Here is a 21,409-nt window from a genome sequence, read left to right on the forward strand (position 1 = left end):
CTTTGGAATACTAAACTCTGATTCTAAATGTAGGGCCTCACAAGGGCACGGATCTGCAGTGACTGAGCATAATCGATTCCATTTAAAATTTAAAAATCGGACTTGTTATGGGGAAAGGAGGGCGACGAATAGCCCAAGCAGCTACTCCTGAGGAAAGGAGGCGTTACGAGCTCCTTACGAGCTCTTTTTCCGCGAGCTCGAGCGCCTTGGCGCGCTGCCAGCCGGCGTGGCTCCCCGAGCACAAGGTTCACCGGGCTGCTCCCACACCCGAGGAGGAAGCGGCCGCACAGAGCAGAGGGCGGGATGACGGGGTGAGCGCGGCGAGGAAGGGGCGACTGGGGAAAGAAGAGCGCTGCTTTGGGAACGGACTCGCCTTTACCACGGAGGGGCCAAAGAGGGAAACGAGCCTCCAGGGGCCCGCGAGAGCGGGCGCCTAGGCGCGCGACGACGGAAGGCGCCGCCGGGAGATGGCCTTGCCCTGTTGGCGGCATTTGATTTGTAGCTGCCTCCTCTGCTCAGGTAAGCCCCGGCTGGGCTTGCTCTGGCTGCTGCTCCAGGCACGCCTACCCGACTGAGCACAATCTGTAAGAAACTTCCCTAGCATTGAGCTACACTTGCAGTGCTGGCCGGAGAGGCGCTGGAGCTGTAATAGCGCCTGTGGTGTGGAGCACGCCTCCCCACCTGCCACCCTTGGTCGCGGGGACCAGGGGCCAGGGGGCTTTTTGGAGCGTCCATGTCCATTTCCTCTTATGCCTCTTATTGGCACGGTGGCTTGCGTGCCAGTGCGCTTGCTCATAGGGTGTTGCAAGGCATTGATAGCATAAAGAAACAGTGGCGCTTGTTTGTAACATTGTGGTATCATCAGCTCACGTCCGCCTGCCTTACAAGTTGTAGAACTATACAGCAAACTCTACTCTTGGAACGCTTGAGAGACTAACAAAATTGCATCCCTCCATGGACTTCTAGGGCCAGCTCTGGGTTGGAAAATACCTGGAGACTTTGGGATTGGTGGAGCCTGGGGAGGGCAGGGTTTGGCGAGAGGAGGGACCTCAGCAGGGCATAATGCCATTAGAATCCATCCTGTAAAGCAGCCATTTTCTCCAGGGGGGACTGATCTCTGCCAGCTGGAGATCAATTGTAATAGTGGGATATCTCCAGGTGCTACCTGGAGGCTGGCAATGCTGTGACTTCTGTGGACCGGCCATGTGAGGAACATCTGAAGAAGTAACCTCTGGCCAAAACCTGTGCTGGAATAAATGTAGTCAGTCACTAATGTGACACAAGCTATTTATTTATTTTATTTTTTAATTTATTCTTTAGATTTGTATCCCGCCATCCCCGAAGGCTCAGGGTGGCTAACAAGGGCATAAATGCCAGATTAAAACAATAAGAACAGTATAAAAATACAATAATACAACATAATACAGTTATTAAAAAATATCGGTGCTCCAATACTCACTCCGAATCATAAAACCAAGATGGTGTTCTGAAGATGTTATAACAGGTGGTGGGGCTTTTGGGGGCTCTGCCCCATTTCTTAAAGGCACAGCCCCACAAGAATTTCTCCTGTAAATGCTTTTTTCAATCATTTTAAAACATTTTTTTTAAAAGGCATGCACTCCTTTAAACAGAGTGGGGTGCTGTAGTTGACTAATTCCCACACTGAGAAATGGTAACCTCTTGGATCCCTTCTAACTCTGTGTCAGGAAACTGGTCTCCTTTAAGAGGGTTTTTCTCCCTAAGTGTTAGCTTTCTTGACTACAGAAGTCATCCCCCCCCCACCTGCCAGCTTGTTAGCAGAATTGCTGCTTAGGCTGGCAGAAGTGATTAACTTGCAGCAGCTGAGAACTGTCATCTAAAGTGGTTGATGGCTTGCCGCATAGAGATCCTGGTAACAGCTTTCTACTGGCTAAATGGCTTTTCTTCCCACACTGAGACCTTCAGTCCCACCAGGAAAAAAATTTGAACCACAAGCCACAAAATCCTGGCCATGGGCCTGGCCGCAAGAGTCCTGTTTGTTTATTGCTGCAAAGAATTAACTTGGCTGATCCCCTGCAATTAAAGCCCATGCTGCCAAGCTTAAGGCAGAAGTGATTAACAAAGATAAAAAGTAGTAAAAGCATCACAAAGACAGCGTCAGTTACTCAGTTGACAGTCCAAACCACTGAAATAACTTTGGAGACACTTCAGTGCTGCCAATGTGAAACAGGCCACAGTGTGGCTGTCTAATGCGCATGTGGGTCCCCAATGGGGGTGCCTGTGCTCACCGTAGTGCCCACAGGCACCTTTCCTGGTACCCCCAAGTGCTTTAGAAAGTGGGCAGGACTGGCGGGGCTTTTGCCCAGGAGGACTTCTGATTGACTGTGCAGATTAAAATGCATCCTGTTAAACAGAACTTCTGCCTGAAATGTTGAAGAGATAATATTGGAGTTATATATTACCTTGCATCCTGACATTTTGTAGTTGGCTCTGCCTCCTGCACCTGCTGTTTTGTCATTGTGCATACCGCCCTGCATCAGAATTCCAAAGGTGCCCACAGGTTCAAAAAGTTGGGGACCCTAGTCCATTGTTTGCAAGTAAATGTTCCAACTTTTGTTGGTTTGGCCAGTGAGCATGTCCTACCAGCAATCAAGAGAGAGGTTTTTGCCTTTCTGTTTGAAGTGTGGAAAAGAAAGGGGAATGCCACAGCACTTATGAGATTTCCTCTGTAGGATATCCTTTGTTATACTTTACCAATATTTGGGACAAATACAAGGAATGTCCGAAGGTATGTGTGATGCTGCTCAGGTGGCAGTTGTAGAATGCTGGGTAAAAAAAGTTTTATTTAAGGAAGATTTACAGAGGGCTGATACATTTGAACATATGGTTGAATTTTATCATAGCATTCCACAAAGAAAAGTCCTAGAATTAGACACAAATGACCAATCATGTAAAGTACAATTATCACACACACGTCTTCTTTCTTTTGTTGTTTTCGGGGGGAAGCACTGAGTCTTATACTTTATTTTTATTTTGTTGTTATTTTCCTCTAAGGAGCCCAAGAACACACACAAATACAGCTTACTGTGAAGTCATATCAATGAATTAATTTTGTTTACCAATGAGATCTGTTTGAGGGAGTTCATTCATAGTTGTTTTTCCCTCCTATTTTAGCTTATTGTGATTTAATCCAATCAGCTGTACAGATTCGAGCATACCTTCATCAGGTAGTATGAGCCAGCCTAGTGTGGTGGTTAGTGTCAGACTAGGATCTGGGAGTCACAGATTTGAGTCCCCACTCTGCCATGGAAGCACACAGGGTGACCTTGGGCCAGTCACACACTCTCAGTTTAATCTACTTTATTGGGTTGTTGGGAGGATTTGAACCCAGGTCCCCCCAGTCATAGACTCTCTCCAAAAATTCTTAACTGTACTGTTTTGTCATCCTTCAAGATCTTTTATATCTTAATTTCTCATTGTTGATAATATTGCCCTAAGATTGGGTGAGGGAAAGATACCATAAAAGAGTAGTGTAGCAGCTAACACCAGGGGCTTTGCTCAGCTGTCACTGTTATAGGCTCAGTAATTTATGCTTAGTCCAAAAAGGGATGAAGTCTTTGTGAATTCTAGCATGATATGGGCACAGTTCCTGTGTGTCCTGCAGAAGCTGTTGGGCAGATCAAGTCATTTCAACTGACATTAAAAAAACACTCCACCTGGGTACATCCCAAATTATTGACTATTCTTAAGCTGCCATTAACTTCTATCTTATTACAAGAGGTGGTGATGACCATTGACTCTGAGGACATTTAAAAGAATTAGACAAATCTGTGAATTATTTATTTATACTCACTATATTTTAGACCACTTTCCCACTCAAAGGTCTTCAGAGCAGTTCACAAGAGGTTAAAACCATCCATTTAATTAAAAATTAATATAGGATCTGTCATAATTTCTCAGCAAGAACAGCTAAGTGGAATATCCATGAACAGAGGCGTTCTATTTTGGTTCCAGATATTAAAGCAAATTGGCCTCCATTATGCCCTGCTTGTAAGTCTCTTAGAGCCATCGGTATGGTCATTGTTGGAAGCAGAGCAGTGAACTACTTAGAACTTTGTTTTGATCTAGCAGGATAATATTTATATATTTATCCTTGAATATATAAATAAATATAATGTTGAAGATGTAAATAGTTCCTTTCTGCTATGAGTCTAATTATTGATGAGACACTGATGAACTGCCAACCTGTGTCAAAGTTAGGAATCTGATCTCCTTATTCCAGTGTAGTCAGATTCTTTATAAACTTTATATTTATATTCACAAATACATCTAACACAGAAAATTCCTGAGTCAGATTCCTGAGAGCCAGTTTGGTGTAGTGGTTAGGAGCATGGACTCTAATCGGGGGGAACTGGGTTTGATTCCCCACTCCTCCACATGCAGCTGCTGGTGTGACCTTCGGTGAATTACAAGATCTTTCAGAGCTGTTCTCTCAAGAGCAGTTCTCTCAGAGCTCTCTCAGCCTCACCTACCTCACAGGGTGTCTGTTGTGGGGAGGGGAAGGGAAAGGAGATTGTAAGGTGCTTTGAGACTTCTTTGGGTAGTGAAGTTTTCCTTGCTGACCTACAGATCTTCCAGTCTGCAGATCAGCATCTTAACCTCTAAGCCACCGCGGCCCCATTGGGTAGTGAAGGGTAGGGCATAAATCCAATCTCCTCCTCCTCCTCCTTTGACTGATCTAGCTTAAGTCCAACCTGACACATCCTCAAGAATACCTGCAATCACTTTTATTCAATAGATCATTATAACTAAGCGATTAATTTTCATTACTTAGAGTGTTCTTTCATGATGACTATTTTATGGCATTTTGTCTTTCACACCCACACTGTGCATTTGCAAATAAAAAAATTAATCCTAATCTTAAATAAAGTGAAACTATCTTGCATGATTTAAAAAAATCATATTTTCCCTTTTGCTAAAATGAAAATAATCTACTGAAAGTCAATCAGATATATTTTGAAAGTGGTGCAGTATTTTCTAATTTTGATTTGTAGTAGCTATGATGTATAAAAACAGAAAACAAAACAAAACAAATGAAATATAACTAGTGGCTAAATGCTTTGATGATTCGCTCATGACTCACAGCACCACTGATATTCATAGTTCTTTACAAGAATGAATAAAACTGGTTGTTTTTGAAGTCTGAAAATAATCAACAGTGTTGAAAGAAGAAACATGAATCTTGCCATTATTTAAGAATGGATCTTTGTCATATTCTCACATTTTCAAAAACACTGTCAGTGCAATTCCAAGCAGAGTTACACCTATCTTGAAGTCAACAGTCTTAGAAAACTGTAACTGTGCTTAGGGCTGCATGGTAAATCTCCTGGTTTTGAAAACAGTCAAGGACTGGCAGTGAGAATGACAAACTGTGCTGACAAATCACAGAGTTGGAAGAAATCTCTCAGCCATTATATATACCATAAGACAGGATCCCAAAGTATCACCAGCAGCTCCCTGTTCAGTCCTTTCATGACAAAGTCAAAGGAAGGGAATACTCTCCACAGCCTGCTTCCTTATTAATCTATTCTTGCAGTGATTTTTTTTCTATACCAAAATCCATTTTTTTATTTAAATCAATTCATCTCAATCCATTGATCTCCGATGGGAGAGCTCCACAGTGGGAACCCAGAGTGGTTTATATTGTCTCCTCCTCAACAACTCTGTGAGGTGGGCTTAGGGTGTGAGCCTGTGACTGGCTCAAGATCACCCAGCAAGATTCTATGGCAGAGCAGGGATTTGAACCTGGGTCTCCCACATCCTAGTCTGATACTCTAATCACTACAGCATGTCGCTCATTTAAATCGCTTATTTAAATAATGTAAACAAAAAGTCAGCCTATTACATACGTTAACAGTTTGCTTCCTTTCTTGATGGCCAAAATCTCTGCCTAGTTCTCATTCTATTTTCTTTTTAAATGTTTTTAAACTTTTATTTACATTTTATGATGATAACAAAGAAGTTATAATTTATCCAACACATAAGAGAAATGCAGTTACATAACATACTTATAAAACTTTGGAAACAATACAAGTATGATAACGTACATACATAGATAGTAAATGCAATATTGCATCTAGTGTGAAATCTTAAAATTAGAGTGAAGAAGAAAAAGAAGAGAACAGATTGGATTTATACCCCGCCCTTCACTACCCAAAGGTGTCTCAGAGCAGCTCACAAACTCCTTTCCCTTCCCCTCCCCACAAAAGTCACCCTGTGAGGTAGGCGGGGCTGAAAGAGCTCTTGACAGAAACTGCTCTTTTTCAAGAACAACTCTTATCAGAACTACAGCTTGCCCAAGATCATCCAGCCAGGTGCAAGTGGAGGAGTGGGGAATCAAACCCGATTCTCCTAGATTAGAGTCCGCGCACTTAACCACTACACCAAACTGGCTCTACACCAAACTGTAAAACTAAGAGGTATGTTAAGTGCTGTATTTGTGATCATGTATTGTGAGTCTTGCATAATGAGGAGATGCCCACTGTATGAGAGATTTTACTCTAGACTATGTTGGAGAAGAGAAAAGAGAGAAATATAAAAGGAAAGGAATAGGAGAAAGAGGGAGAGATTAGAGAAGAAGCAGTTGTCCGTAGGTTTGGTTTGGAGGAGCGAGATCTTGCATAAGAACATGAGTGATGAAAGGAAGCCATTTCTCAGTGCAGATTTTTTTTCTGGGGTAGATATCCAATTGGAATAGGCGATCTGTAATTTTCTCCATTAATAGATGATCTTTAAGTACCATTCCGTTAGAGAGGGTAGAGAATGTGATTTCTAATGATTTGCTAGTACCATCTGGACTGCTGTCAGCAAGCTATGTATTAACTCCCATCTGACCTTTAGGATCAAGGGATCACTTTTGTGATGCACAAGGAATAATTCAGGCTTTAACACTATTGAATGTCCAGGTGTTTGTGAAATGTGTTGACGGATCTTGTTCCAGAATTCTTGTAGGCAAGGGCATGTCCACCAGCAGTGAACCAAAGTACCAACTTCTCCACAACCTTTCCATTCCATTTTCAAAGAGCTATTTTCATGCTGTTCCATGTTTTTACATTCCTTAAATTAGGGGTGTAAAACATAAAGCCCAGCCCATCCAGGGCTCTAACCTGGTCTGCGAGCAACTGGTGCGATGGAGGGAACAGGAGGCTGCTGTGGAGGGGGGGAGTGGGCGGAGCCACTCCAATTGTAGTTTCAGTAAGGCAGAACAACCTTGTCTGCAGCAGTCAAGCAGACACTCTTTGCTTCAGTGGCAACCAATGTTCCCTCTAAGCCGTGGAGTCTTGTGAGCAAAAATCGCACTTTGTGAGCTCCGGGCATTAAAGTTGTGAGCGAGCCATTTGGCTACTGCATCAATCAGTTTGCTCTGGAGCCCTCCTTCCTGAGCAAAGACAAGAATGTGTGAGCCAGAGGCTAAAAACCTGTGAGCTAGCTCACACTGACTCAGCTTAGAGGGAACACTGGTGGCAACCTCACTTGTAAGTTGGGAGCTGCCACAGCTGCATTCATGCTGGCTCAGGATTCCAAGGTGAGGTCGTACGACTCTCTGCTTATCCTGCAGTTCCAGGGCTGCTGTCCCAGACGACTGTGGAGATCAGCGTTTGCGCATGGGGGGGGGGGCAGAGACAATCCTTTGCTGGGGCCTGCTGGCAGCCAGCACCGCTGCCATACTCACACTCTCCCATGTGGCAGTTGTGCTTTGGCCAATGGAGGGTGTTCTTTGTCAGTTTCCTCCACACATCTGGGACCTAGTCCTGCCACTGAGCAAGTGACTCAGTGGCCAAGCCTCCCCCCATGGAACACCCAGCAGACTTCAGCTGTAGACAGTTGCCAGTTTGGGGGGAGGGGTAGAGCTGGCGATCTCCGGCTATGCTGGTCACTTGGTGGCCTGGAGCCTCTGCCACATACATGGCCTTGTGCGTGTGGTGCCTAATCCCCTGTCAGGTGATCTGGCAGCCTTTGGCCTGGGATGGCTGCCACTGCATTGGAGTGGCACAGCTTGCCGATGATCTCTGGCTTGAACCCCCCAGTGTCACCCCACCATGAATTGCCTGATGGTCTTGGCTGGAGGTGGCCGCTGCTACATGGCCGTCCCTAACTTATCAGGCTTTGTTTGGCCTGCATCCCACTGTGCACATGGCTTTGCACCTGAGTCACTGCCCCCTGCTTCCGCAGCCAGAGAAATTAGTTCAACTTGTCTTCCCAGGCCACTTCCATGGTGGCTCAGGAGCAGGGGGGAAGTCGCAACACCCAGCCACTTCGTGTTTTTACTGTGGGGCCCAATCTCACACAATTGGTGCTGAGAGCAGGCTGGGGAAGAGGTGTTGCACCGCTGCCTCTCCAGTTTTCCCATGTGGGTTTTCCTCTGTACACACACACTCAGCCCATGGGGACTTGCAGTGAGGACACCCCAACTCAGAGCTTGGCAGCTGCTGTTCTTTCTCTTAAATGTCTCTTAAATTTGTCAATATCGTTTTTGGGTTGCAGCTCACAGAACTAAATATTCCAGTATACTTGGAATAGATTACTGTAGATTTGGCTGTGTTTTAGTGATTACAGGGCAGCTACGATAGTTACATTTCTTATGTCCAGCAAGAGTATCTAATCAGTGCAATTAATTCTATGTTTAACTGTATGTTTTCCCCAATTTGTGAAAGAGCCTCAATGTAACACATTAAATAGTATGTTATGTTTATATTTGCAGTACATGGCATTGTACCTGAGCCTCAAAATGTAAGAGTTCATTCAGTTACTTTTAACAGCACTCTCCAGTGGGATCCACTTGCTTTTCACAAAGAGAATGTGACTTATACAGTTCAGTATGAAAGGTAAGTATATAACAAATGGTTTACATAGAAGATACTTTGAAAATTACAACTTGTACCTCTGTTTTGGCTGCTGCAAGTAAAGCATCCTCTGTGTTATGGAACTGGTAAATTTTTTACGACTGAAAACAGGTTTGTTTTACTATCAAGACGGATGCATTGATTTACATGCACAGAGAATGTCACATGATGTTCCAGTGATATTGGCTGCAATCCTAAGAGCACTTGCCCCATTGAAACAAAATGGGACTTACTTCCAAGTAGACTGGCTTAGGATAGTTCCCTCTGTACTTACATTCCTAATAGCTTTTTTTCTTCAAAAAAAATCCAGTGAAAATGTTTGTGTTTGCCATAAATTAACCATCCCCCCTGACACACAGAAGCCCCACTTTCTACATCACTAATGTAAAAGACAGAGTGGCAGTTGCTATGGATTGTAGCAAATACTTACACTGGTTTTGTGGAGAACCAAAATGACGTGTGTCTAAGAAAAACTGCCTTGATATGTGTTCAATTTATAGACACCAAAGAGTAGATGAAAGGGGGGGGACAAAAAAATCCTTGCATTATTCCGAGAGTGCACCTTTAAGCAATTTTTTTGGGTGGCAGTGAAATGATGATATTAACAAATATCTTGTTTATTGAGGGTGTTCTTGATGTCCTTCCTCCTTGAGCATAAGTGTGACTCTGGGTTGGAGGCAAGAGCAACTTTAATCCTCCACTCACTCTTCTCTATTCAGTCTAGTTTACCATGGCTTTTACAAGCATTGAGGTCCCCTGGAAATTCCTTTCATTGGGAGTGGTTCATCATTGTTTAAAGTCCTTTGGAGTGGTTGAACAGGGAGATGTTTATTCTGGCAAGAATGAGAAACTGTTCCCTGAAAGAAGCTGCAGGTGGTTGTTGCCTTCCACTGGAAGGATGATTTAGAATAATAATGTGTTATGCAAACCTGGGGTGTTTTTCAGGTTTGTAGAAAGATCTGGCTTGTCTATTCACAGATCCAATCTCTGATTTACGTATCCTCAGATTTGACCAGGTTAAGAATTAGATACATGGATGGGCAGAGCTCCTATTCAGTGGACAAAGTATGTAAGACCTGGTGTTCTAGAAAACAGAGTAGGTCAGAGGCTTTAGGGAATCCCAGCTTTGAAAAGACTTGCTTACCATGGTCCAGAGCAATATTCTGTACAAGTCGTCTTTCACCTTATGTTGCTTCATTGTATTGATTTGTCACCTTTCCAGAGTTTATGCTGCAAAAGATCCATTGTCTTAACTTGTCTGACTCAAAACAATGAGTTGATTTTAAGATATATATACCCCAACATCCTAAAATAGAACCTGGCTAACAATATTTTTTTAAAAAAATCATGTAATTTGTGGAATGTGCGACCCTCCATTACCACCACCACGTATAACTTAAATAAAATCAAGACACATTTTCAGTGATGTATTTCAAATTCTTTTTTGGGGGGGGGAAGCATCTCTCCTTATATATTATTTTATTTTATATAAAAGAGTTTTCGTGTAAGACATTCCACATGCCTCCCCAGCCTTTGGAGCCCTGGCCTGTCATTCAGGAGGGGGGCCAATCCTCTGGCCGCATTGCCTCCATCCATCACCTCAGTCCCGCCCGCAGACCTGCTGGGCATCCTCTTGCCCTCAGTCTGCGGGGAGCCGCCGGGCGGGATGGACACTTCGGCGGTCGCACGCATCCAAGCCCCGTGCCAATCCTGCCATCCTCTTGCCATTCATCATTAGGCCACACCAACTCCACTTGCCTGGATGCCCTGCCACTGGGCGTGGAGGCAGTGGTGGCCACTTCTGTCACCCCTCCACCCTGGAGTCTGCAGCGGGGGGAGGAGATGGGGACCGGAGGCCGATCCTCCCGCCACCGTGCCCATCGTCGCCGCCCAAAGCCCACTTCACCTTGCTGCCAACCCTGCGGCTGCATGGGGTCTAGTGCCCCGCTCGCCCACAGAGTGCTTGATGTGGCCCCAATGCTGCCACCGGCCGCCCGGCCATGGAGACAGTGCCGACCCAGCACCCCTCAAGCCTGCGGTCTCACCAGCGGGAGATGATGCCACGCCGGCCCTCATTCCCCTCGCAGACAACATGCGGACCAACCCCACATCAGGCAGAGGGCCCTCATGCTGTGGCCGCTCCTCCCGCTGCACTGGCCCCCACATCCCAGGGCCAATGCATGTCGCTGGCCTGTGGTCCGGTCGCCGCCATGCCACCAGGGTGGCCTGCGGTGGTGCCAGCTCAGAGGCCACTGCCTGTGCCCACACTGGGACACTGTCACTGCCTGTGCTGTCGCCACGGGGTCACCAGCACAGCCCGGCCGGGGCCGCAGGGAGCTCTCATGTCCTAGCGCTCATTGTCTTGATCCTACAACGGACCTTGATCCTACTTGTTTTATATTGTCTTTTAAAGCCTGTTAGCATGTTCTCTGTCAGGCCTCCCTGATTATGAAAAGAACTGGTTGCCATCACAAAAAAGGGTGTGTTACACTCTTACAGGCATTACAGTAGTTAAAACTTAGAAGACTTGCTAGTTCAGTTCTGTATCACAAAGAAAAAGCAAACCTATAGAATGAAAAGTATTTTTTGTAATATGTCTACATTCTAATTTATTTAAATTATTCTAAAAGTGCAGTGATAAGCATGAGAAGTAGATGAATACTGAGATTTAGTACCTACCATGAAAAAATCTCTTTAACATTCCTTTTTACAGACATTCTGGTGGATTCACTGATCTGTGCACAAGAATTGCTTTCACAGAGTGCAGTATATCAAGTATACCCCTACATGGTAATTATACTGTAAGAGTTAGAACTGAATCTGAGAAGGAACAGTCAAACTGGAAAAGTATCACCTTCACACCAATAGATAGTAAGTCCTTTTGTAATTCCACTGGTAGACACTGTGTGGTTTTGTCCTGTCTGACTTAACTGTGGGGCACTCCAGTGGTAGGGATGAAAATTTTGTTTAATGAAACAACTCTTTGTGTGTGAAGTGCAGTCAGGTTGCTTTTGATTTATGGCAACTCTATGAATTAACATTCTCCAAAGCATCCTCTCGTTAGCAGCCAGTCTCAAGTCTTTCAGATTGAGGGCCATGGCTTCTTTTTTTGAGTCAATCCATCTCATGTTGGGTCTTCCTCTTTTCCTGCTTGTCTTTTGCCTAGCATTATTCTCTTTTCCAGTGACTCTTGTCTTCTCATAATGTGACCAAAGTACAATAGCCTCAGTTTAGTCATTTTAGTTTCCAGGAAGAGTTCACGCTTGATTTGATTTAGGACCCACTTATTTGTCTTTTTGGCAATCTATGATGTCTGTAAAACTCTCCTCCAACACCACATTTCAAAGGAATCTACTTTCAGCCAGTTTGTTGTAGTGGTTAAGAGTGCTGGTTTGGGCTGAAAGCTATAGGTGAAATCAAATGGTGTTCTGCTGTTATCATTTTTGGGTCTGTTGTCATGAGTCACACCTGCACAATTTACAATAGGCATTTTGGGGATTACAGTGCCCACCCAATAACATAAAGAAACTAATGAACTGATAATCCCAGACTGGTTGTCAGAAATAACCTACTAAAAGACACGCCCAGTATCATAAGGAAACATGACATAACATCAAAAATGCATGGTTTCTTTGTTCTCTCAAAGTTAGATTCTGGGAAGGAGAGAGCAATGTTTCCCCCCAAACCAATATTATGTAAGTACACACACATGAGAGAGAAAATACAAACCAAGTAAGACAATTCTAGTGAATGGAGGGGGGGGGGTAACCTTGATTTATACATCTATCCATACCAAAATCTGCACTAATCATTGTTTGGGCAAATGTGCCCCCATTGCACATTGGCTAAGACTGCCCCTGCTCACACCTAAATTATATATGATGGATTCATTTTCAGTATATAAAGGGGTGTTGCTTTGCCATTTGAGGAGAGGAGGACATCCTGAAGCTCAGGCAGGAAAAGAACTTGGGGGGGGTAGAAAGAGTGGCCTGATATCCTACCTCCAGGGATTATGGGAGAGGGAGTACCCCAGTTTCTGGATATCCTCCTCTACCTCAAATAGAAGTAACCTTCATGGTAAGTCCATGGTAAGTTTTCTCATCCCCCCCAAAATCACCTGATTAATATGAAGTGCTGCATGTGTAAATGACTCCAAAGGCAATATGAAAAATACAAGTTGAATCTTGTTTTGTTCCCTCCCACTTAGCTGTTATTGGACCCCCTGAAGTACTTGTTGAACCAAGACCCAGGGCTTTGTATGTAGAAGCCAGAGGTCCTTTTTTTCAACAGAATGGTGACCGTTGGCATATACAGGACTTTTATGGTAATGTGGTTTACAGCGTGCTAATCTGGAAGAAAGACTATGGTGAACAGGTAAGGCTTGCTGGCAGCTGTGATTGTAGCTTCTGTTGCGGGGAGGTTGGAGGTGCCCTTCTACATTCAAAAGTATAGAAAAACTCCACTCATTCAAAATTATAGAAAAACTCACCCCACCTTCTCATCCAATGAACTTTAACTTAAAGATTAAATTTCTTCTTTAAAGAGCCACATCTAGTTCCATACTAAGCAGCATTTGGCCAAAGAGCCATAGGTTGCAGGCCTCTGGTGTAGTGAATAGGTGGCTGTATGGGCCAGGGAAATCTATGTTTCAATCTGGCGCAGCCACAAAGCTCATTGGCTGGCCTTGAGGCAATCATTCTCAGATTAATCTACTTCATAGTGGTATTGTAAGGATGTAATTGGATGGCCTCCCCCCCCCCTTCCAGTGCCATGAGCTCCTGGGAGGAATGGCTATAAATGTGATCAAGTATCTCAGTTTGACAATAATAATCCAAAGTGGGGCTTGACAAGAGCAGACGAATGTGGAGGCTCTCCGCAACCTTCTGCTATTCTTAAAGCTTTTTCTGACAATTCCAGCAGTCAAAAGTGATTCCCCGTAAACAGAGCCTTTGTAAGGAATCATCAACCAAAGTGAGGGGGTGGCAGTCCCCCTTTAGCAGTACAGGTTGCTCCTAAAGCGGGAAGCCTTCAGGATGCCCAGCGTGACGAGATTTTCACCTGCACGAGCAGTAGGAAAGCCCAGCAGAGCCAGAGGAGTCTACGTTTTAGCAACTCAAAAGAAGAAATATACAATAAACAAAGCTAAGTATTGTTACTCAATATCACCTCTAGAAAAGGATGGGGATAATAGGCGGGAAGCCAAAAAGGGGGAAACGCAGGGGAAAACAAAAGAACATCTGGTAAGCATATGAGCAGGTGTTCGATATAGCGGCTAACAAAATAAAAACACAGATAGACCCTACCTCTTTTGCTCATTGGATTAGGATGTGTTAAACCCTCCAGAAAGTAGAATTCAAAGACTACATAATTTTCTTTTGTTTTCCATTTTTCTTCTCATCTTAAGCTGCCCCTTTAACACAGACCACAGCTTCGGTGGGGGTGACACAGCACTTTGCCCTTACTGAGGAAAAAACGGAAACAAGGAGGTGGGCAGCAAGTCGACGGGGAATGATGTGGTGGTCCAGAGAGAGGAAGGAGTGACAGAGTACCGTAATCTCGTGAAGAGAGGCACAAGTGAAAAGAAGAAGAATGGAGGGAACAAGATTCAATAACGTGACGGAAAAGGAAGAAGGAAGGATGTTTAAAGGAGACTATTTTGAATGAACTAAAATGAATTCAAATGAAACAATATAGGTCATAGAAACAAAATGAAACAATATAGGGAAATATAGTAGAAAATTTGTAAGAGAAAATAGAGTACCACCTTGAAACTAAGCTGCTCATTAGTAGACGGGGAAATTGGACTATATGCCAGAATTTTTAATGTGTAACTAATTAATTGAAATAAGGAACAAAATACATGGCTTCAGGATCTAGTAGTTCTAGAAAAGGTTCCATTCCATCCCCGGGACAAACTGGAATATTAAGCCATTTAAAAATGAGTGTCGCGCAGATGACAATAAAAGATCTGAAATGTTTTATTCAAGAATGTGTAACACAGGCAATGCAAACAATGCAACAAAATATGAAAGCTATTCTACCAGCATTAATTAAAAAAGAAATGGAACCCATTCAGGAGAAAATGGATAAAATATCAAATTAAATAAGGACTGATACGGAAGATATTAAAAACAGATATCTGAAAATAAAATGGAAATAGCAAAAACCACAACAGCCTCAAACAAATTATAGAAGATAAAGTCCAGGATTTAAATCAGGAAATACAAGACGTAAAAATAAAAAATGATAACATTGAAGAGACACTAATCCATCTAGAAATGGAGAAAGCTGTGCTAATAGTAAGGTGTCAAAATGTAATAGAAGACATAGACAAAAATTTCAAAGAAGAAATGGCCCAGAATTTGGCAGAGCAGTTCAAGGTAGGAACAAAAGAAGAGGTGTTGAGTGAAATAGATGCCATTTATCGAAGAAATACAGCTTATGCAAAAAGAAACAAAATACCAAGAGAGGTGCATATAAAGTTTTTAAAAAAAGAAATGAGAGATAAAATTCTTAAGGCATCACATGAGGAAAAGATAATAATAAAAGGTGAAGCAGTTATGTTGCTAAAAGAAGTGCATTGGAGGGTGAGGGATAAAAGACGAAATTATACAGTTTTGACCAAACTCTTGAGAGCAAATGAAATAACTTATAGATGGTTAATACCAGAAGGCATATTATTATACTACAAAAATAAAAGGCAAAGATTAGATTCAGTGTTCAAGGCGGAAATTTTTTTGGAAAGATACGGAGAAGACCTGGGCTACCAGAAAGAAGAAGAAGGAGAAGATAAGGCAGAGACAAGAGAGGAAAACGTGGTTCAAGAAAAAGATAGAACAAAAAAAATGTGGAAAAAAGGAAAAAGAGGCATGGGAAAAACACAATCCCAAATACTAACTAGGTACCAATACAAAAATAGATTCGGAGATAACAAGAACAAAAAGGATGGGAACTAAAAGTCTGAAGATTCTCTACATAAATATAAACGGACTTAATAGCCAACGAAAATGAAGAAGAATTTTCCAACAAATTTCAAAACTACAACCTGATATAATATGTCTTCAAGAAACCCATATCAGAAAAGAAGATACACAATATTTAACATTTTTAAAAATAGGTGAATCATATTGGTGGATTTAAAAAAGAAAAGAGGAGTAGTTACTTATATTAAGGAGTATTTACAACTGGAATTATTTTATAGTTCACAAGATGGTAGGATAATAGGCAATAAAGTAAGAAGAAATGGGAACGAACTGCTTATTTTAAATGTATATACTCCAAATCAGAATCAAGAAAAATTATTTATAGAAGTACATAAAGTACTTACTAGGAAAAACTTTGATGATATCTGTATCTTGGGAGACTTCAATGCAGTGTTTGATCTGAAAATAGATAGAGAAAACCAGAGAAAGAAAAAACTAGGCCAAACTTTACCAAAGAGTTTTTTACAAATGGCAGAAGAATATAATATGGTTGATACTTGGAGGACCAGATACAAGCATTCGTGGATGACCTTGTCTTTATAATAGAAGATCCATTAACGTCTATCCCTCATCTATTGGAAGAAATTCAATCTTTTGGTGAAGTTGCTGGCTTAAAAATAAACTTTTAAAAGATGAAAATTTTAACCAAAAACTGTACACAAGAAAAAATACAGGATATTTTAGATACTACAAAATTTGAGGTCAGGAAGAAAGTCCATTACTTTGGAATTTATATGACGAACAGAAACAGTGCATTAGTGGAAAACAACTATAAAAAACTATTAGAAGAAATTAAAAAGGATCTTTTAAAATGGAAAGACTTACAACGTTCATTACTGGGAAGAATAGCAACCATTAAAATGAACATACTTCCACAGGAATTTATATGACGAATAGAAACAGTACATTAGTGGAAAACAATTATAAAAAACTATTAGAAGAAATTAAAAAGGATCTTTTAAAATGGAAAGACTTACAACGTTCATTACTGGGAAGAATAGCAACCATTAAAATGAACATACTTCCACATTTTTTGTTTCTTGCACAAAATCTTCCAATTCTGAAGAAAACACAATATTTTATTGACCTTGACAAAATTATCAGACATTTCATTTGGTATCCTAAAAAAGCGCGAATCAAATGGAAAGTGTTACAAGATAAGAAGGAAAGAGGTGGATTCGGTTTACCTAATTGGAATCTCTACTATCAGGCAGCAGCTGCAGTTTGGATTAAAAATTGGATAACACTAGAAGATTTAAGAACAATAAATTTAGAAGGACATGATTTGAATATGGGCTGGCCTTTCATTCAGTTTTTTTGCGCCGTAGCTCCAATTTTACACTATATGGATTTGTATTTTCCAATCTATATTTAATTTGATCTCCTATTGTATGTGTATATGTATGCCAATAAAGGCTTGTCAAATGTAAATATGGGCTGGCATGCCTATGTTTGGTATGACAAGGATAAAATCCATACAAACTTTCATCATCATATTGTAAGGGGAGCATTGATAAAAAGTTGGAGGAAGTTAAAAGAAAAATATTACGTGAAAACGTCAAAATGGGTATCTCCACTGGAAGCATTTATAAAACCCACGCTATTAACGGGAAAAAAGAGAGAGCCCTATGACACATTATTAAACAAAAATAATAGTCTAAAGACTACAGAAGACTTACAGATACATAATATAAATTTGATGTGGTGGGAAAGTATACAATTGAACTCCAGATATACTAATGATAATAAGATTGGCTTCTATAGTAATAAAAACGAATTGGAAAAAAATTGGCTTTCATCCAACGATAAAATGATTCAAAAGATTTATAATTACTTATTGGAGGATTATATGCGGGATGAGACAGTTAAAACCTCAATGATATCTTGGATGCCAGACATAGGATACAATATTGAAATTGATGAGTGGGCTAAAATATGGAAAATAAGTAAGTTTCTTAGAGCAACATCATTTAAAGAAAATATACATAAAATCTTCCATAGGTGGTACTGGTCGCCAGATAGAATTGCTAAATGCTCAGTTAAAGCATCTAAGAACTGTTGGAAATGTAAAGTTAATGTTGGCACTTTTTTCATATGTGGTGGAGGTGCAGTAAAATAAACAAATTTTGGTTGAGTATCAATAAGATAATAGTGGAAATTCTAAATGATATTTACTTGTTGCCGTATATATTAACCTCAGCTAGGATCTTGATAGCTAAATATTGGAAATCGGATAATCTACTCTCGAAAGAGTTAGTGAAAAAATTGTTAGAGGTCGCTGAAAGGGACAGACTAAATATGTTAATTCATGGAAAAGATTAAACTATATTCCAAAACGATGGTCAAGAGGTTATAGTTGGATAGAGAATGAATGATGTATTAGACTCCAAATAATATAAAGAATTTAAGCACTGTATTATCGATTGTAATACTGGAAAATTTTATAAATAAACGTGTAAAAAATAATAATAATAATCCAAAGTGATTAATATACACAAGGTCTTGCTGAGAGATGCAAGATCTAGGGTTTGACTGACTAGCATTTACAAATTATCTAATGATAGTAGAGGCTGTGTGTGCAATTATTTTGCAGGTGCAATTATTTACTGAGGGTTTCTATTTTTAAAATGCAAATTTCTGGATCATACATGACTTCACATGAAAAACTTGGGTTTTCCTTTCAGTCATAGAGTTGCTGGGTAGCCTCAAGAAATAAAGCTGTGATTGCAATGTTGGCCACATGTAGGTTAGGTTTTTGGACTAGAATCAGATAGGTGGCATTGAACTTTCAGGGGACTTATGATTCTGTACTGTTAGGGTCTAAAAGAGGTCGGGGTACTCTTCCATTTGCTTTTTGACCACAGGAGTTGCAAGATGTGGCACAAAGCAAAGAGAGGTTTCAGTGGAAACAGGACAGGACCAGCTATTTCTACCCAGCTTTCCAGACATGAGATGGTAACTTAGATGAAGGAAAAGGGCACCCTGCTCAGTGGCTTGTTCTTTGTTCTTGTTCTGATCCTGCAAGAGAAATCAGTAGTACCTGTTGTTATAACAGAATGTCTGATACTGGTGCTTCCTAACTCCACCCATTATTTCTCCTTGTGCCAGAAATTATTTTATTTATGTTATTAAGATCATTTACAGTCTGCGTTTCTTGCTGAGGCTCAAGACAGATAACATAGTATAAGTAAAGTATTGTCAACAGGTGGGACATCCAATGAACAGTACAATACATTTTGGACTACAGAAATTAAAATAGAGCTGAAACAAAGCATAAGTATCCAAACATGATATGTGAAATGACATAGAAACTACATAGTCTGTAGCATACTTACAGTGACAGGCAACAGTACAGTAATACAGGCCACAGTGCCTATCACTTTATCAATGCAACTTTCTGGACCATTACAGTACAGTCCTATTTACCTGTGCAGACAAGCACTTTTGAAATAATTCTGTTTTGCATAGTTTGTGGAAAGCCAGGAGAGTGGGAGCCTTCCTAACCTCATCAGGAAGGCCATAAATAAATAAATCTATAAGGTGGAAGCCACAACAGGGAACGCAAGCGTATGGGCAGTTATCAGTTTTGCCCATTTGCAGGATGTAACCTGGAGAAGGCCCTGCTGATATGGGCAAAGTTGTAGCGGAGCACAGGGGACAGGCAGGCCTTGAGATAGGAGGGTCCAAGGCCATGAAGGGCTTTGTATGTGATAGTACACTGAATTGAGCTCGGTAATTGATGGGCAGCCAATGGAGTTACTGCAGAATTTTATTTCTTTATTTAAAACACTTGTTAGGTGCTTTTCTCCCTTGAGGAACTCAAGGTGGCTTACAATAGAAATAAAACATAAAACACAATAAAAACAGTTATAAAAGTCACATATTAAAAACTCCACGTAGGAGAATGGGAGTGATATGCATGCTCCAGATAGCTCTCAATAATAACACAGATGTGGTGTTTTGAACCAGCTGAAGTGATTTCAAAGGGAGACTCTATGTAGAGTGCATTACAATAGTCTAGTCTCGATGTTGTTATGGCGTGGATCCAGGCCGGCCAAGTTAAAGTAAGAGGCCATCTATTAGGCTATACTGAGTTGGAAGAAAGTATTTTTTGCAGCTGCATTAACTTCTCCAGCAGCAGTGCTGGATACAGTAAAAAAAAAAACCCCAGGCTCTCAGTTGAGCAGTGAGTGTTGGCTGAATCCCATCAAAAGTGGGAAGTGCAGTTTCCTTCCAGACATCCTCTTGCCCAACCAGCATCACTGACATCTTGTCTGGGTTCAGTTTCAATTTATTTGCTGTCAGCCATTTGACCACAGCAGTTAGGACTGCAGTATAAACTCTAATGTGTCAATTCACCCTTTGCATTCTTGTTCTACTAGATGAACATTGTGAATATAAAGTATGATTCGGAAAAACTGTCCAACCTGGATCCCTGGACAACATATTGCATTCAAGTTCGCGTATTTGTTCCTGAATCAAATAAAACAGGAGAGTGGAGCAAAATGTCCTGTATTTCAACAACTGATGACGGTAATATTTAAATAATTAAAAGTGTAATTCATGAAGGGAACTCTCGTAATTTTGTACACTTGTTTTTCCTTGCTCTCTTTTGAACAAAAGGCAGTATCATTGTTTGAAAACTAAAGTTTCTAAAAATCTTATGCATGTTTTATCAGAAATCACTCTTATGTTCTTATAATACGATGGCATGATCTACTGTACAGATAGATCCTGCAGGAGCAGCAAACAAACATGACTTTTGTCTACATTCAGGCAGAAGTCATTACCTAAAACCACCAGAGCCATCTCTGTTCCAGAGCCTGACCTGAAACCAGACTGAAAAGGGTCTAGAGCCCATGAGTTATCTAGGAAGATTCGGAGTAGAGGTCTCTCAATCACTTTGCCTAGAAAGGGTAGATTAGAAAATGGGCAATAATTAGCATCATTTTTGTCTAGGGATGGTTTTTTTAACTAGTGGACAGATAACCACCTGTTTGAGTGCTTGAGGGAACGTGTCTGTGACTGATTTATGATCATAATTAAGGGTTTTGTTTATGTGGTTCTTATATAATTTTAGCAGCCAGGATGGGCCAGGGTCCATTGCGTATGCGGTGCCCTTCACAGATCTCAAGATCCTGTTAATACTCATCTCAATAACTGGATCAAAATGGTCCGTAAGCAGATCAGAGAATACAGTAAACATTTCTTCTGCCAGGCCTGTCTTAGAGACAGCATCCAGATCAGAGTGTATTCATGTTATTTTATCAGCAAAGAAGCGTGAAAAGATGTCACAGCTAATTGTTTGTTCCTGAAAGAATAAAGATTCACATTTAGGAGTCTGCAGGTGACAAGATAACTTAAGCAGTTGGGAGTGTTGTGAGTTTTAAAATGTAATGGCTCAAGTGATTGAGCAAAGAAATTATCTTTTTTGCTGCAGAGTTGCTGTTTGAGAGCCTTCCATGATTGACACAAGAGTAAATGTTCTGAGGCCAGTGGGGCTACTCTCGTGTAAATCTCCATGTAAGGATTTTGCACTTTCCC

The 21,409-nt window shown here is 41.3% G+C and overlaps 1 protein-coding gene across 1 annotated transcript in view; it reads left to right on the forward strand.

Annotated features, from left to right (window-relative positions):
- The first annotated feature begins 453 nt into the window (after positions 1-453).
- The window catches only part of IL10RB (interleukin 10 receptor subunit beta), a 22,916-nt gene continuing 1,960 nt past the window's right edge, over positions 454-21,409 (forward strand). Inside the window, exons 1-5 of the mRNA XM_015411348.1 lie at positions 454-519; positions 8,741-8,864; positions 11,596-11,753; positions 13,090-13,256; positions 20,248-20,398. Of these exons, the coding sequence (XP_015266834.1) occupies positions 468-519; positions 8,741-8,864; positions 11,596-11,753; positions 13,090-13,256; positions 20,248-20,398 (652 nt within the window). The 5' untranslated portion in view covers positions 454-467. The remainder of the gene's footprint in view (positions 520-8,740; positions 8,865-11,595; positions 11,754-13,089; positions 13,257-20,247; positions 20,399-21,409) is intronic.

The sequence above is a fragment of the Gekko japonicus genome, unplaced genomic scaffold (assembly GCF_001447785.1).
Source record: "Gekko japonicus isolate JY-2015 unplaced genomic scaffold, Gekko_japonicus_V1.1 scaffold2429, whole genome shotgun sequence".
NCBI lineage: Eukaryota > Metazoa > Chordata > Lepidosauria > Squamata > Gekkonidae > Gekko > Gekko japonicus.